Source organism: Melospiza georgiana, chromosome 21 (genome assembly GCF_028018845.1).
Source record: "Melospiza georgiana isolate bMelGeo1 chromosome 21, bMelGeo1.pri, whole genome shotgun sequence".
In the NCBI taxonomy this organism is placed as follows: domain Eukaryota; kingdom Metazoa; phylum Chordata; class Aves; order Passeriformes; family Passerellidae; genus Melospiza; species Melospiza georgiana.
Genome location: NC_080450.1, coordinates 567,345 through 580,504, shown reverse-complemented (window position 1 = coordinate 580,504; position 13,160 = coordinate 567,345). Strand labels below are relative to the sequence as shown.

The following is a 13,160-nucleotide window of genomic DNA, read 5'->3' as shown; positions in this document are numbered from 1 at the left end:
CCTGCCCGCTGGAGCTCTCCTTTCCCACCGCAGCATCCCTGGCAGATGCCATCACCAACCTCTCACCCTCCCTGATGAAGACATTGAGTGCAGCAGCTGCTGCTGTCCCTGCAGCTCCTCACTCCCTCCCTGCTTCCTGCACAGGCTCCATCCCCATCCTGCCCCCCAGCCCTCTGTGGGATCACTGTGGGGGTAAGGAACCCACCATGGGCTCCTGGCATCCCCATCCTGCCCCCCAGCCCTCTGTGGGATCACCGTGGGGGTAAGGAACCCACCATGGGCTCCTGGCATGCCCATCCTGCCCCCAGCCCTCTGTGGGATCACCGTGTCCCCACTCTGGGGGTGAGGACCCCACCACGGGCTCCTGGCATCCCCTGGGTGGGCAGGGGCAGGGCTGGTCCCTCCCGGGCTCCCTGAGCCCCCTGCCCGCAGCCAGGAGCCTGCACAGCGCCGGGCACTGCTTTGTATGGATGGCACAGCTCTGGGGCTAATGAAATATTTACAGGTCAGTGGTTTTGTGAGAAATGACAGGGATCAGTCAGTTCCTTTTCAGGGAGTAATTTTCCTCCCCTCCGCGGCCCGTGTTCCGTGTTGACAGTCATTAGCATGGGCAGAGGCCGAGGGGGAGCTGTGTCTGTCACACTGTGAGTGAGTCCTGCTGGGCACGGGGTGCCTGCATGGCACGGGGTGCCATAACTGGGCAGTGCCATGCTGTGACTAGGCCATGCCGTGCTGCGACTGGCAGTGCTATGCCACGGTTGGGCAGTGCCATTCCGTGACCAGGCCATGCTGTGCTGTGCCACCCCTGCACCATCAGCACTGTGCAGCACAGCTAGGGCACAGCTGTGGGCAGAGTTGGCTGGTGGGAGTTGCCCTGGGCTTGGAGGAAGCTGGCACGTCCATGGCAGCAGGAGGGGACAGATGCTGCCCTTAAGCCCAGGCCCTCCTGGGTGGCACTGTCACGCCAGGCTGGCACAGCCCAGGTTTGGTGCCCCTCTGGAAGCGCTCGTGGCTGGCAATCCCTCATCCTTAGCACTCAGTGGTTGCTCTGACCCTGTGCATCCGGGGCTCCTGGCGCCGTTTCCTCAGAAAGGAGCACGAGTGGGAATGGGCGCTGTCAGCCCCGGGCTGCCGGGCACCATCACCAACTGCGGCGTCGGCAGGAACCGGCCCCACGCTAAATGACTGGGAAGGAAACGGCCTGGATTGTGCTGAGGAGGCAGAGTGGGGCGGGAGGAACCCAGTGGAGCAAACAAAAAAACTTCATTAATTAAAGAAACTCGCTAATGAGGGACATTTAATCAGCTAAAGATGATATCTACCCCCTGCCTGCTGCTGCAGCCGCTGCGCAGGGCTGGTGGTGCAAGGCTGAGCTGTGGGCAGGGCAGGGGACACTGCACAGGGGACACGGGGCAGGGGACAGAGGGCACCACATGGGGACACTGCACAGGGGACACGGGACAGAGGACACCACATGGGGACACTGCACAGGGGACACAGGGCAGGGGACACCACATGGGGACACTGCACAGGGGACACGGGGCAGGGGACAGGGGACACCACATGGGGACACTGCACAGGGGACACGGGGCAGGGGACACCACATGGGGACATGGCACAGGGCACACCTAGCTGGGGAACTTGGGCTCCTTGTCGCAGCCTCTGGCACATCCCTGGGCAGTGCCATCCCTGGAGCAGTGGTGTTTGAGCACAGGGCCGTGCCACTGTCCTGGTGGTACCTGCCCAAGCAGGTGGGCAGCAGAGGTGCCAGGTACTGCTCGTGCCCCCTGTGCTGCCAGCTTTGCTCCAGGCTCAGGCACTGAACTGATCTGTCTTGTTTTGAATGAGCCCAAGGGCTGTTAATGACCAGAATTTCTTTTCCTGCAAATGTCAAAAGCACCGTGTGGGAGCATCCCCGTGCCCCAGGAGGGCTGGGTGCTGGCAGAGCAGGGGGTGTCTCTCAGAGCCCTGTCCCTGGCACCCACAGGCCAGCACTGTGCCCCCCAGGCTCCCTGCATGGCCAGGGATCTCTGTGGGCAGGGATGGGTCCCTGGGACCCCCTGTGTGCTCAGTGCAGGGGGACACCCCAGAAGGGGCTCCAGCCCCCTCCTGGGAGGAGCAGAGGGACCCTCAGTGCCTTGGGCTGCCCTGGATGGGGCTGTTCCAGTGCTGTGGGCAGTGTGGGGTGTGAGCTGGGCAGTGTGGTGTCCGCGGGCAGCACACACAGCCAGGCCTGTCAGCGTTCCCTGCCCATGGCACCCTCACCACAGCAGCCCTGGCCGAGCAGCTCTGTCCCCATGGGGTGGCCAGGCCCTGGGAGCAGACAGGAGGTGCTGGAAGCCGTGAATCTGTGGGTTTGTGGATCTGTGTCTCTGCAGCACCCGCAGCTCCAGCGCCACGAGCAGCAACCAGGGGAGCCTAATGGTCCCTGAATGAAATAGTGCCCGGGCTGACAGGCACTGCGACAGCCCCAGTTAATAACTGATACACACGGGGCTGCTGGCACAGCCTGCGAGGGGCTGGCACGGGGGACAGTCCCTGCTGACACCCTGGGCAGCGTGTTGGTGGCTGATCCTGGCTGCAGTGACAGCAGGGGTGCATCCAGGGCACAGCAGGCAGGAGGGATGTGGGCTGCTCCTGGTTCTGCCCATGCAGGCAGGAGGGATGGGCGCAGGGCACCAGGATCAGGCAGGGAGGGATGGGCACAGGGTGCCAGGATCAGGCAGGAGGGATGGGCGCAGGGCACTGGGGAGGCACCAGGTACTGAGAGGGTACCACAGTGACTGTCAATGTCTGTCAGCTCCCTGGAGAACAGGTGGGCACCGAGACCCAGGTGAGCGCAGGATGGATTCTCTGTCCTGCCAGGTGGAACGGGCACCTGGGCCGTGGGCAGGGGCGGCGTGGGCAGCTCCCGGTGCCCGTCCCGGGCAGGGCCGTCCCGGGGCTGGGCTCTGCAGCCTGGCAGCCCCGGCCCACACGGGCAGGTGCGTGGGGCTGGCACGTCCCAGCGGCTGAGTCAGCGCGGGCAGGCGGTGCCGGGGCTGCCGACGGATGACTTGCAGACAGATCTGCGCCGGGGCTGCTCCCGCTGGGGCTCCGCGTGTCCCCGTGGGCTCTGCCGCCCCCCGCAGCTGCCAGCGCATCCCCTGCCACCCCCGCCGTCCCTCCCCGACATAAATCGGTCACACACACGCAGTTAAGGAGCTTGTCTGTGCGGGCTGAGCCACAGCTGGGTTTCACAGGCCGGGGCTGCTGCAGCGCAGTGTGAACATCCGAGGGGCTGCGGGCACTGCCCCCCGGCCCTGGCACTGCCCCTGGGTGCAGCGCACAGCTGCGCAAGGGGACGGGCCGAGGGTGTGGTGAGGATGGACAGCAGGTTGATGGGTGGATGTGCAGAGCAGGCACTGCCTGGGCCCCACGCTGCACTCCCAGCCCCACGCAAACCCCTCGTGCCTTGCTGTGGGTGCAGCTCACCCCGTTTAAACAAGGCGGCCGCGCCAGCTGCGTGAGAGCAAAGGGCCTAATTAAATATTTAGCAGTTAATTGATCCCTGTCTGGGGTTTGCCGAGGGGCCATCAGCATCCCTCCCTGGGCCCCTCCCAGCTGGTGCTGGTGCTGTGCAGCTCCCAGCACGGTGCTGCTGGCCGGGCTCTGCTTTGCTCTGTGCTGGGCTCCCAGATTGGGCCTGGCCAAGTCTCCCTTCCCAAGGAGAGGGATGTGCCAGCTCCAGGAGTTAACCCCCGCACAGAGGCCTCTGTTCTCCTGCCCCAGGCCAGCGCAGTGGGCAGGCAGGGCACGGGAGCGGGAGAGGATGGGGCTCAGCTGCTGGCAACGTGACCCCAAAGACAGCACAGCACAGAGACAGCCCAGGGCTGGGGGGCAATGGGGTGGAGATCAGAGCCCCATCCTGGGGCAGTGCCAGCCCAGGTGTGCCGGCACTGAGGGCACGGTGCCCTCTCTCAGCTGCCATCCCGGGTCACGGGGCAGTGCCAGCCCAGGTGTGCCGGCACTGAGGGCACGGTGCCCTCTCTCGGCTGCCATCCCGGGTCACGGGGCAGTGCCAGCCCAGGTGTGCCGGCACTCAGGGGCATGCCCCGCTCTCTGGGCTGCCATCCCGGGTCACGGGGCAGTGCCAGCCCAGGTGTGCCAGCACTGAGGGCACGGTGCCCCGCTCTCTGGGCTGCCATCCCGGGTCACGGGGCAGTGCCAGCCCAGGTGTGCCGGCACTCAGGGGCATGCCCCGCTCTCTCGGCAGGGTAACCAGGACGCCACGGCCCCGCCGGACGCCATGGCCCAGCCCTACCCCCCCGCCCAGTACCCCCCGCCCCCCCAGAACGGGATCCCCGCAGAGTTCGCCCCGCCGCACCCGCACCCCACGCAGGACTACTCGGGGCAGAGCACGGTCCCGGAGCACGCCATGAGCCTCTACACACCAGCACAGAGCCACCCCGAGCCGGCGGGCAGCGACGCCAGCACGCAGTCCATAGCAGGGACACAGACGGTACCGGTGAGGCACTGCTGGGCTGCGGGGCTGCGGGGGCTCGAGGGGTGCTGGGCTCAGGGCAGTGCCAGGGCAGTGCCTGGGGTGCTGGGGCTGTGGGGGTACAGGGGGTATTGGGATTGCGCGGGCTCAGGGCAGTGCCAAGGGCACAGGGAGTGCTGGGGCAGTCCTGCTGCAGGGGTCCAGGGCAGTGCCAGAGCTGCCAGGAGGGCCCTGGGGCTTTGGAGGGCTCCGGGCAGTGCCAGGGGCACAGGGAGTGCTGGGGCAGTGGTGCTGCCTGGCCCAAGTCCCACAGGGTGGGTACCAGGCTGGGTGTTCCTGCCGTCACTCCCCCTCAGACCCCCCATCCTTTCTCACCACTCGTAATCCCCTCGCTTGGCTCTGCTCATGGAGATGGTGGCAATTACAGCGCTGGAATGCGGCACCAGCGAGGTGCTGAGCTCTGCACTTTGCAGTCCTCCCACACGGCCCCGAGTGCAGAGTCTGCATCCCCACCCTGAGCATCCCCACCAGGATGAGGAACACCCGTGGGTGCTGCCCACAACGGGTGAGCACAGGGTGTCCCTGGGCAGGCAGGGCCAGGCACAGGGCAGGGGACACTGGCTGGGGACAGGGGCTGATGGCAGCGGTGCCTCCCCAGCAGACAGACGAGGCGGCACAGACAGACAGCCAGCAGCTACACTCCTCAGACACCACAGACAAGCAGCAGCCCAAGAGGTTACACGTCTCCAACATTCCCTTTCGGTTCCGGGACCCCGACCTGCGGCAAATGTTTGGGGTGAGTACAGCTCCCTCCATCACAGCCCTGCTCAGTGCTGCACAAACACCCCTGGCACTGTCACCTCCCAAGGGACATCCTGCCCAGCCCCTGTGTGAGGAGCAGGGGGTGACACAAAACCCTTGTCCCCCTCCGCTGTCCCCATCCCAGCCCTCACTAGGACTCAGAGCAGTGTTAGTTAATGAAATTTTGGATGACACTCCCCAAGCCCTGTCAGAGTGGGAGCCATGGGAGGGACAAGGGCTCTACCTGCATGACCCCAGGGGTGCCCAGGTCTGGCCCCAAGGCAGCCCTCTGCCCACCCCTGCACAGAGCCCCATGCCAGCAGCTCTGGGTGCAGGGCCAGCGGCTTTGCAGGCACTCACCCCTCTGTTCTCTCCACTTGCAGCAATTTGGGAAAATCCTGGACGTGGAGATCATTTTCAATGAGCGGGGCTCCAAGGTGGGTGATGCCCATGGCCAGCAGCACACAGCCAGTCCCGGGGAGGGTGCCAGTGGAGCCAGGTTGCCCAGCAGTGCTGTAACCTGCTCTCCCCTCCTCTCCTGTCCCATGGGACCCTGGCATGCCATGCCCCGTTGGTGCCAGCTGGGGAGGTGGTGCGGGTCCCTGCGCCCGGCACTGGAGGGAGGAGAGGGCTCGCTGTGTCCCACCACGGGCAGCTCGTGTCCCTCTGTGTCTGGATGTCTCTGTTGTATCTTCCCCGCTTTCTGTGCCCCTCTCCCAGACTCTTCTCCCAGCTCGTGGGCGATTCTGGGGCCTCAGCCGGGACCCCCGGGGACCCCAGCCCGGGCTCTTCATCTCTGCACTGTGGCAGCCTCACCTCCTGCGCCAGCTCTCCTGATTCACCCCCTCTCTCTCTCTGTCCCCACACCCTCTCTCTGTCTCTCTCTGTCTCTTTCTTTCTCCTTTTCTCCTCTGCTCACAGGGTTTTGGGTTTGTAACTTTTGAAACTAGCACAGATGCCGACCGGGCACGGGAGAAGCTGAATGGCACCATCGTAGAGGGCCGGAAGATTGAGGTGCTCAGATAAGTGTGCTAGTGCCGTGCCATGCCTGCGTGTGCGTGTCCCCTGCCCGGGCTGGGGGTGCTTGGGGCAGCCCCGGGTGCCCAGGGGGCAGTGCCCAGCGCGTGCATGTGTCCCTGAATGTGGCACGGTGGGAGCATGTCTGCGGGAAGGTCGGCGCCTGGCACAAGGAGTGTCGGACCCAGAGGACCCTCCCGGCTGCACGGAGAGCTGGGTGCCAGCTGGGGCTGCATTCTGCTGGCACAGACCAGGCTGGCAGAGCCCCATGCCCGCCCCAGGCTCTGCAGGGAGCTCTGGGGCTCTGCCCCGCATGCCACCCCCCTGCTCTGTGCTGGGAGGGAGCATCCACCCGCAGCTCCACACCTGCAGTGCCAGCAGCTGCCCAGCCCCGCAGGCTTTGATTTCTCCAGGCTTAGCACAGGATCAGGCTCTGCCCGTGTGCCAGCAGCTCCCCGCTGGTGGCTGGCGAGTGGTGGGGAACAGGGAGGCACGTGGCAGAGGGAGTGGGACAGAACGTCCCCAGCAGTGCTGACGGCAGAGAGGGAGCCTGGCCGGGCACAGCAATGCCCCACGGACAAGGAAAACATCATCCAACAAAACCGGGCAGGAGCTCAGGGGCAGCATGTTGGGCTCAGCCTGAGCATGGCACCGCAGCGCTGGGGGCACCAGCCAGCAGCCTGAGCCACGCTCACAGTTGGAGATGGAGGCCTGGGCTGCTGGAGGCACGGGCAGGGCTGTGCACAGCGGGTGCTGCAGGCAGAGCCGTGTCTCGTGTCCCTGGTGCACTGCACCCCTGCTCCAGCACCCAAAGCAGCAGCAGCAGCAGCAGCAGCAGCAGCAGCAGCAAGGGGAGCTGGCTGCAGCCGAGCGGGCCCTGGACCCAGCCTGGCCAGCCCCACGTCCTCAGGCACTGAGCCCGTCCCTCTCTCCGCAGGTGAACAACGCCACGGCCCGAGTCATGACCAACAAGAAGGTGGCCAACCCCTACACCAACGGTAATGCCAGTGTCTGGGGAGCAGGGCTGCAGCAGGCAGGGGCACCTCGGGGCACCCTCACTGCCTGGCTGCAGGGGAGCTCTGGCAGTGAGTGCCCTAAGCACTGCGGGCAAATGGGAGAGCAGCTGCTCCTGCCCAGTGCAGGAGTGCAGCCCCCATGCCCTCTCTCTGCCTGGGGATGGGGCTGCTGCCCCTCAGGGCACCATGGAGAGTGCCCTGTCCTCACCAGCTCTCCCTGCCCACAGGCTGGAAGCTGAACCCGGTGGTGGGAGCAGTCTACGGCCCCGAATTCTACGCAGGTAAGGTCGGGCTGCAGCAGTACCTGCTGTGGGTTCCCCCCAAACGTCAGCTCTGCCCTGTGAGCAGCCCCTGGCCCCTCTCCCTGTACTTCACACCTGTCTGGACAGTTCCTCCTATCCTATCCTATCCTATCCTATCCTATCCTATCCTATCCTATCCTATCCTATCCTATCCTATCCTATCCTATCCTATCCTATATCCTATCCTATATCCTATATCCTATCCTATCCTATCCTATCCTATCCTATCCTATCCTATCCTATATCCTATATCCTATCCTATATCCTATATCCTATATCCTATCCTATCCTATCCTATCCTATCCTATCCTATATCCTATCCTGTCCTATATCCTATCCTATATCCTATCCTATCCTATATCCTATCCTGTCCTATATCCTATCCTATATCCTATCCTATCCTATATCCTATCCTGTCCTATATCCTATCCTATATCCTATCCTATCCTATATCCTATCCTGTCCTGTATCCTATCCTGTCCTGTATCCCATCCCATCCCATCCCATCCCCTTGCCCAGCATCCCCACGGGACCTGAGGGAACAGGGTGGGCTGTGCCACAGGTGCCCGGTGTGGGCTCTGTGCTCCCGCTGTGCACAGCCCACAGGTGTCCCTGCCTCCTGCAGTAACGGGGTTCCCGTACCCCGCCACGGGGACGGCCGTGGCCTACCGAGGGGCGCACCTGCGGGGCCGGGGCCGTGCCGTGTACAACACCTTCCGCGCCGCGCCGCCGCCGCCGCCCATCCCCGCCTACGGCGCGTGAGTACCGGCGGCTGCCGGGGGGGACAGGACTGCCACACCACCGGGGCTGGGCTGGCACTGCCAGGCCCGTCAGGAACCTGCCTGGCCACAGGCTCTGCCCCTGCAGCCCCTGCAGCTCCTGCCTGCCCACAGGCTCTGCCCCAGCCCCACTCTGCTGCCCTGGGTGAGCCGCACGCTCGGCAGCCTCCTGCCCACCGAGGCACAGGGCATTAATCCAGCCGGGATGGGTGGTTCAATGGAAACCCAGCTGGGGTGGCGTTGGTCACAGACACAGCCGTGGCCATCTGTGGCTGCTTGGCTGCCCCCAGCAGAGATCCTGCTTTGGGAACCTCCTGCCCTGCCCTGTGCATGTGCCCAAGTCCCTGCCCGGAATCCCAGCCCAGAGGTGCCTTTGGGGCCTGGACAGCCACTCCTTGCCCCGTTCAGTGCCCTCACCCCGCTGCCCTCGCCCAGGGGCTCTTGCCAGGCTCTGATGCCTCTGCCTCATTTCCAGGGTCGTCTACCAGGATGGGTTCTACGGAGCTGAGATCTACGTAAGTGACTCTGTGCCCAGGGCTGGGCTGTGACGGGGACCCCATGCCAGCACAGGGGGCATCACACGGGTCCCTGGTGGGCTCTGCCCCACCCCAACCCCTTCCCCTGGGCAGCAGCAAGAGCATGACCCCAGCACAGCTTCTGCAGAGCAGTCTGGGTGGCACACAGCACACAGGATCCTGTGCCCAGCCCTGTGCCCCTGCCAGCCCTTGCAGGGCTGGTGCCACACAGGATTTACGGCCTCAGCTCCTTACGCCCGCGTTTAACCTCCGTGTCTGAGCAGCCAGCGGCGATATTTCAGGCGGGCACTGAAGGATTTATCTAACGTGACACCTCATTAAAGCGAGCGGGGAGGTGACAGTCTCTTCTCTGGAAATTTAATTTTTTAAGGTTAATGTTTGTGAAGGCCCCTGGGGAATGGGAATGAGGCTGTTGCGTGCGCAGTGGCACTGGCACCAGCCCCCTGTGTGCCCCGCACCTCTCTGTGCAGTGCCATGGGGCACCCAGCTGCCCCCAGCCCCATTCCCAGTGGGTGCAGCCCCTGACCAGCGTCTCTCCCACAGGGGGGCTATGCTGCCTACAGGTACGCCCAGCCCGCAGCAGCAGCGGCCGCCTACAGCGACAGGTGAGCACCGGGCTTGGCACCTGGCGGGGCCCCGTGGCACCTGGGGGGGCCCCGTGGCACCCTGCACGTCCCACCCTGACAGCCCAGCTGCTGAGTGCTGTGGGACAGGACAGAGTCAGGCATGGAGAGGGTGCCCCGCAGGCAGGGACCCCTTGCTCCCGTCAGGGCTCGGCTGGAAAGGCTCGGCACCACTGCAGGGGGAGCAGGGAGATGCCGGGGGGCTCCCAGGTGCAGCTGGGGGAGAGGGAGGGCTCAGAGGGGACACAGGGCCCCAGCTCTGTCACTAACACCCCGCTGTTTGCTCCTAGCTACGGCAGAGTGTACGCAGCAGCAGACCCCTACCACCACACCATCGGCCCCGCCGCCACGTACAGCATTGGCACCATGGTAAGAGCAGCCCCTCGGCCTTCCTCTGCTTCCCGGGGGGCTGCAGGCAGCCCGGGGAGGGGTCTGGCACAGCGTGGGGCACAGGGCAGGGGCTGTGGGAGGGCACTGGGAATGGCACAGCCCCTGCCTGGCTCTGTCTGCGGGAGAGGAACCCCCACCCCACACCCTGCCCTCCTTCCCCTCACACCCCGCACAGTCCTGCCCACCCACACCACTTCCAGGGGCCTGGCTGTGCCCTGGGCAGGCTGCAGGAGCCCTCTGCCATCCCAGTGCAGGACAGTGTCCCCAGAGCCCCTCATGCAGCCACACACGGCGGGCACCGCAGCCCCTCACACACCACAGCTCTTGGCCAGCTCTGACAGCATCAAAGATGAAAAATTGCACTCACGGCTGGGATTGCAAAGCCAACCTGCCTTTTTCTGCCTTTTGACTCCCTGGGCAGCTGCTAGTGAGGGGGCACAGGCACGGCACCCTGGGGGTTTTCAGCTCAGTGCCACAGCAGGGATGGGGCAGCTCCTTGGCAGGCGTGGCACGGCAGTGCCACACTGGAGACACAGGGCAGTGCCCACGGCCGCCACAGAGCCCGGGCAGCACTGGCCCTGCCTGCCCCTTGCATCCCAAGGACAGCAGCGATTTGGTGTCATTTGAAAGAGGAGAGGAAAAAAAAAAAAAAAAAGAGAAAAAGGGCTTTGGCTATCTCTGAATACTGATTGGCTTTTTTTTCATCTTTGATGTTGCAGGCTAGTCTATACCGAGGAGGGTACAGCCGCTTCACTCCCTACTAGCAAGACAGACCCAGCCCCCCCACCACTGCCCCCGATGCTCACTAGCACCAAACCCAACCAGGCAGACAGAGCCGAGGCCAAGCCTGCGCAGGAGCCGCGGGTGCTGCCCGGGGCTGGCGCCGGGCTCTGTGGGGCCGCAGCACCCACCCCCGAGGGTGACCTGCAGCACCCACACCTGAGGGTTACCTGCAGCACCCACACCCGAGGGTTACCTGCAGCACCCACACCCGAGGGTTACCTGCAGCACCCACATCCTGAGGGTTACCTGCAGCACCCACACCTGAGGGTTACCTGCAGCACCCACACCCGAGGGTTACCTGCAGCACCCACACCCGAGGGTTACCTGCAGCACCCACATCCTGAGGGTTACCTGCAGCACCCACACCTGAGGGTGACCTGCAGCACCCACACCTGAGGGTTACCTGCAGCACCCACACCCGAGGGTGACCTGCAGCACCCACACCCGAGGGTGACCTGCAGCACCCACACCTGAGGGTTACCTGCAGCACCCACACCCGAGGGTTACCTGCAGCACCCACACCTGAGGGTTACCTCAGCCGCTCCGTCCTGCCGCCTCTCCTGTAGCATCCGCCCGCCCCGGGGCCAGCCCCGAGCCCCAGCAGCACCCGGGTCCCCCCTCTGCTCAGGGCTCATCCCCCATGGGGCAGGGGGTGCTCAGCCTGCAGGGATGCTCGCTCCACAGGCGCTGGGGCTTGGGGTGACAGCAGCCCCCCGAGCAGCCCCTCTGCCCCCGTAGGAGAGAGAGGAGCCAGCTGGGTGGCTGCCAGCTGTGGGGCCTGGGGTGGGTTCAGGATCCCGGGCCAGGTGTGATGGGCTGGGCTGGCTGCAGAGCTGGGTGTGATGGGCCAGGCTGGGACCGTGCCTGTGTTCCTCCAGCCACCTGCTCGGCCTGAGTGCTCCAGCGAAAGACCTGCCTCTCTTGTTTCTGTTGTAGTGAACCTGTGGCCGTTTCCTTCTGGGACCAGGAAGGGCAAAAATATCCACACACATACAAAACAAAAAAAAGAACCCCAAAATATAAAATTTAAAAGCGAAGCGACAAAAAAAAAAAAAAAAAAAAAGAAAGAAAAGCCAAACAAAAAAAAGAGAAAGCAAGGCGAGCGGCAGCAGCCAAGTGAGCCCCAACTGTCCACACACACGGAGTGAGCGAGTCCCAGAGGAGCCGCGGCGAGCCCCGGCGGTCGGACGCGCCGGACGGAGGGACCCCCAGCCCCCGGCCCCACAGCCCCGCAGGGAGGGAGCCGGCGCAGGCAGGCGTGAGGGTCCGCGGGGTCCGGGGGCCCTCCCCGCCCGGGCGCAGGGCCTGGGCGCCACGTCTTCCTTTCCCCGGTGCAGCAGCGCTGGGGGTGCCGGCAGAGCGCTGCGCCCTGCCCGGCTCGCGGGGCCGGGTGACAGGGTGGGGACCTGGCTTGGTGCCACCCGGCGCTGGCGGCCATCGGCGTGTCAGGAGTGCGAGGCCTCAGCTCCAGCGCGGAACTGGGGCGGCGGCGCGGATGCGGTGCTGAGGTATTGCAGGGGACGACCCTCTGCCTTTTAAAGGGAATTTTTGTTAAGAGGAGCTTGCAACTCGCTTGTGACCCCTTCCCCTTCTTCTTTCTCCCTCCTTCCCTGACACCCGCGCTCCCGCCCTGCCTGGACCAGCGCTGAGCAAAGCTGGGCCAGGCCTGCCCCAGTCCCGCTCCCGCTTGCTCTGCGGCGCGGGACACGCTCACGGCCACCCGTCCCTGCCCTGGCAGCGGGATGCCCCCAGCCCTGGGCGCGGGGTCTCGGCCGCTGCATCCCCCACGAGGGACCCACCCGGGCCGCGAGGCTGGGCCGCAGCAGCGGCACGTTGTGGCACGGGGCGCTGCGGGGCCCATCCCGGGGTGCAGCGCCGTCCCGCGCCCTGCCGGCTCTGCCGCTCCTCAAACCTCACTTTATAGTCTGCAGACGCCCCCGACGCCCCAGCGATGAGCTCCCCCTTTTCTATTCCCTGTGTACATAGCCCCGGCCCCGCTCCCTGTACAAAGCTCCGTCCATCGCTGTACTGGCTTCTCCCTTACAGCACCCCCGTGCCGCCCCAGCGTGCGGGCTGGCGCCGGCCCACCCTGTATGCTTCAAAGTGTGACCATTCTAATAAACAGTATTATTATTATTATTATTATTATTATTATTATTATTATTATTGAAATTATTAATAAAGATTTCTTTCTTCAACCAGGGCGACTCAGGTTTTGACTGGTTGCGCGGGGCCGTGGCGGCTACAGCGGATCTGGCTGGGCAGGGGGCCACAGCCTGTGGGCAAGTGGGGCACCCTCGGGGCCCCCAGCCTCGCCACGGTGAGGGAGCAGGGTGCTGCATGAAGAGCCCTCTCCCGGCTGGGCCTAGCCCTTCATTCTTCAAGCTATCAGGTAATACATTCCTGAGCCTTAGGAGCAGCAGCTCCACT

The 13,160-nt window shown here is 64.6% G+C and overlaps 1 protein-coding gene across 10 annotated transcripts in view; it reads left to right on the top strand.

Annotated features, from left to right (window-relative positions):
- The window catches only part of RBFOX3 (RNA binding fox-1 homolog 3), a 127,593-nt gene extending 114,724 nt beyond the window's left edge, over positions 1-12,869 (top strand). For 8 of the 10 annotated variants that reach the window (XM_058039045.1, XM_058039040.1, XM_058039044.1 and 5 more), the window contains 11 exons: positions 4,256-4,507; positions 5,142-5,279; positions 5,668-5,721; positions 6,206-6,298; positions 7,239-7,299; positions 7,545-7,598; positions 8,245-8,377; positions 8,874-8,913; positions 9,478-9,539; positions 9,848-9,926; positions 10,667-10,808. In XM_058039045.1, coding sequence (XP_057895028.1) covers positions 4,289-4,507; positions 5,142-5,279; positions 5,668-5,721; positions 6,206-6,298; positions 7,239-7,299; positions 7,545-7,598; positions 8,245-8,377; positions 8,874-8,913; positions 9,478-9,539; positions 9,848-9,926; positions 10,667-10,711 — 978 coding nt within the window. In that variant the 5' untranslated portion in view covers positions 4,256-4,288 and the 3' untranslated portion in view covers positions 10,712-10,808. Of the gene's footprint in view, positions 1-4,255; positions 4,508-5,141; positions 5,280-5,667; positions 5,722-6,205; positions 6,299-7,238; positions 7,300-7,544; positions 7,599-8,244; positions 8,378-8,873; positions 8,914-9,477; positions 9,540-9,847; positions 9,927-10,666; positions 10,809-11,666 lie in introns of those variants that run through there. The other 2 variants (XM_058039042.1, XM_058039041.1) reach the window with 2 other exon arrangements.
- Positions 12,870-13,160: the final 291 nt, after the last annotated feature.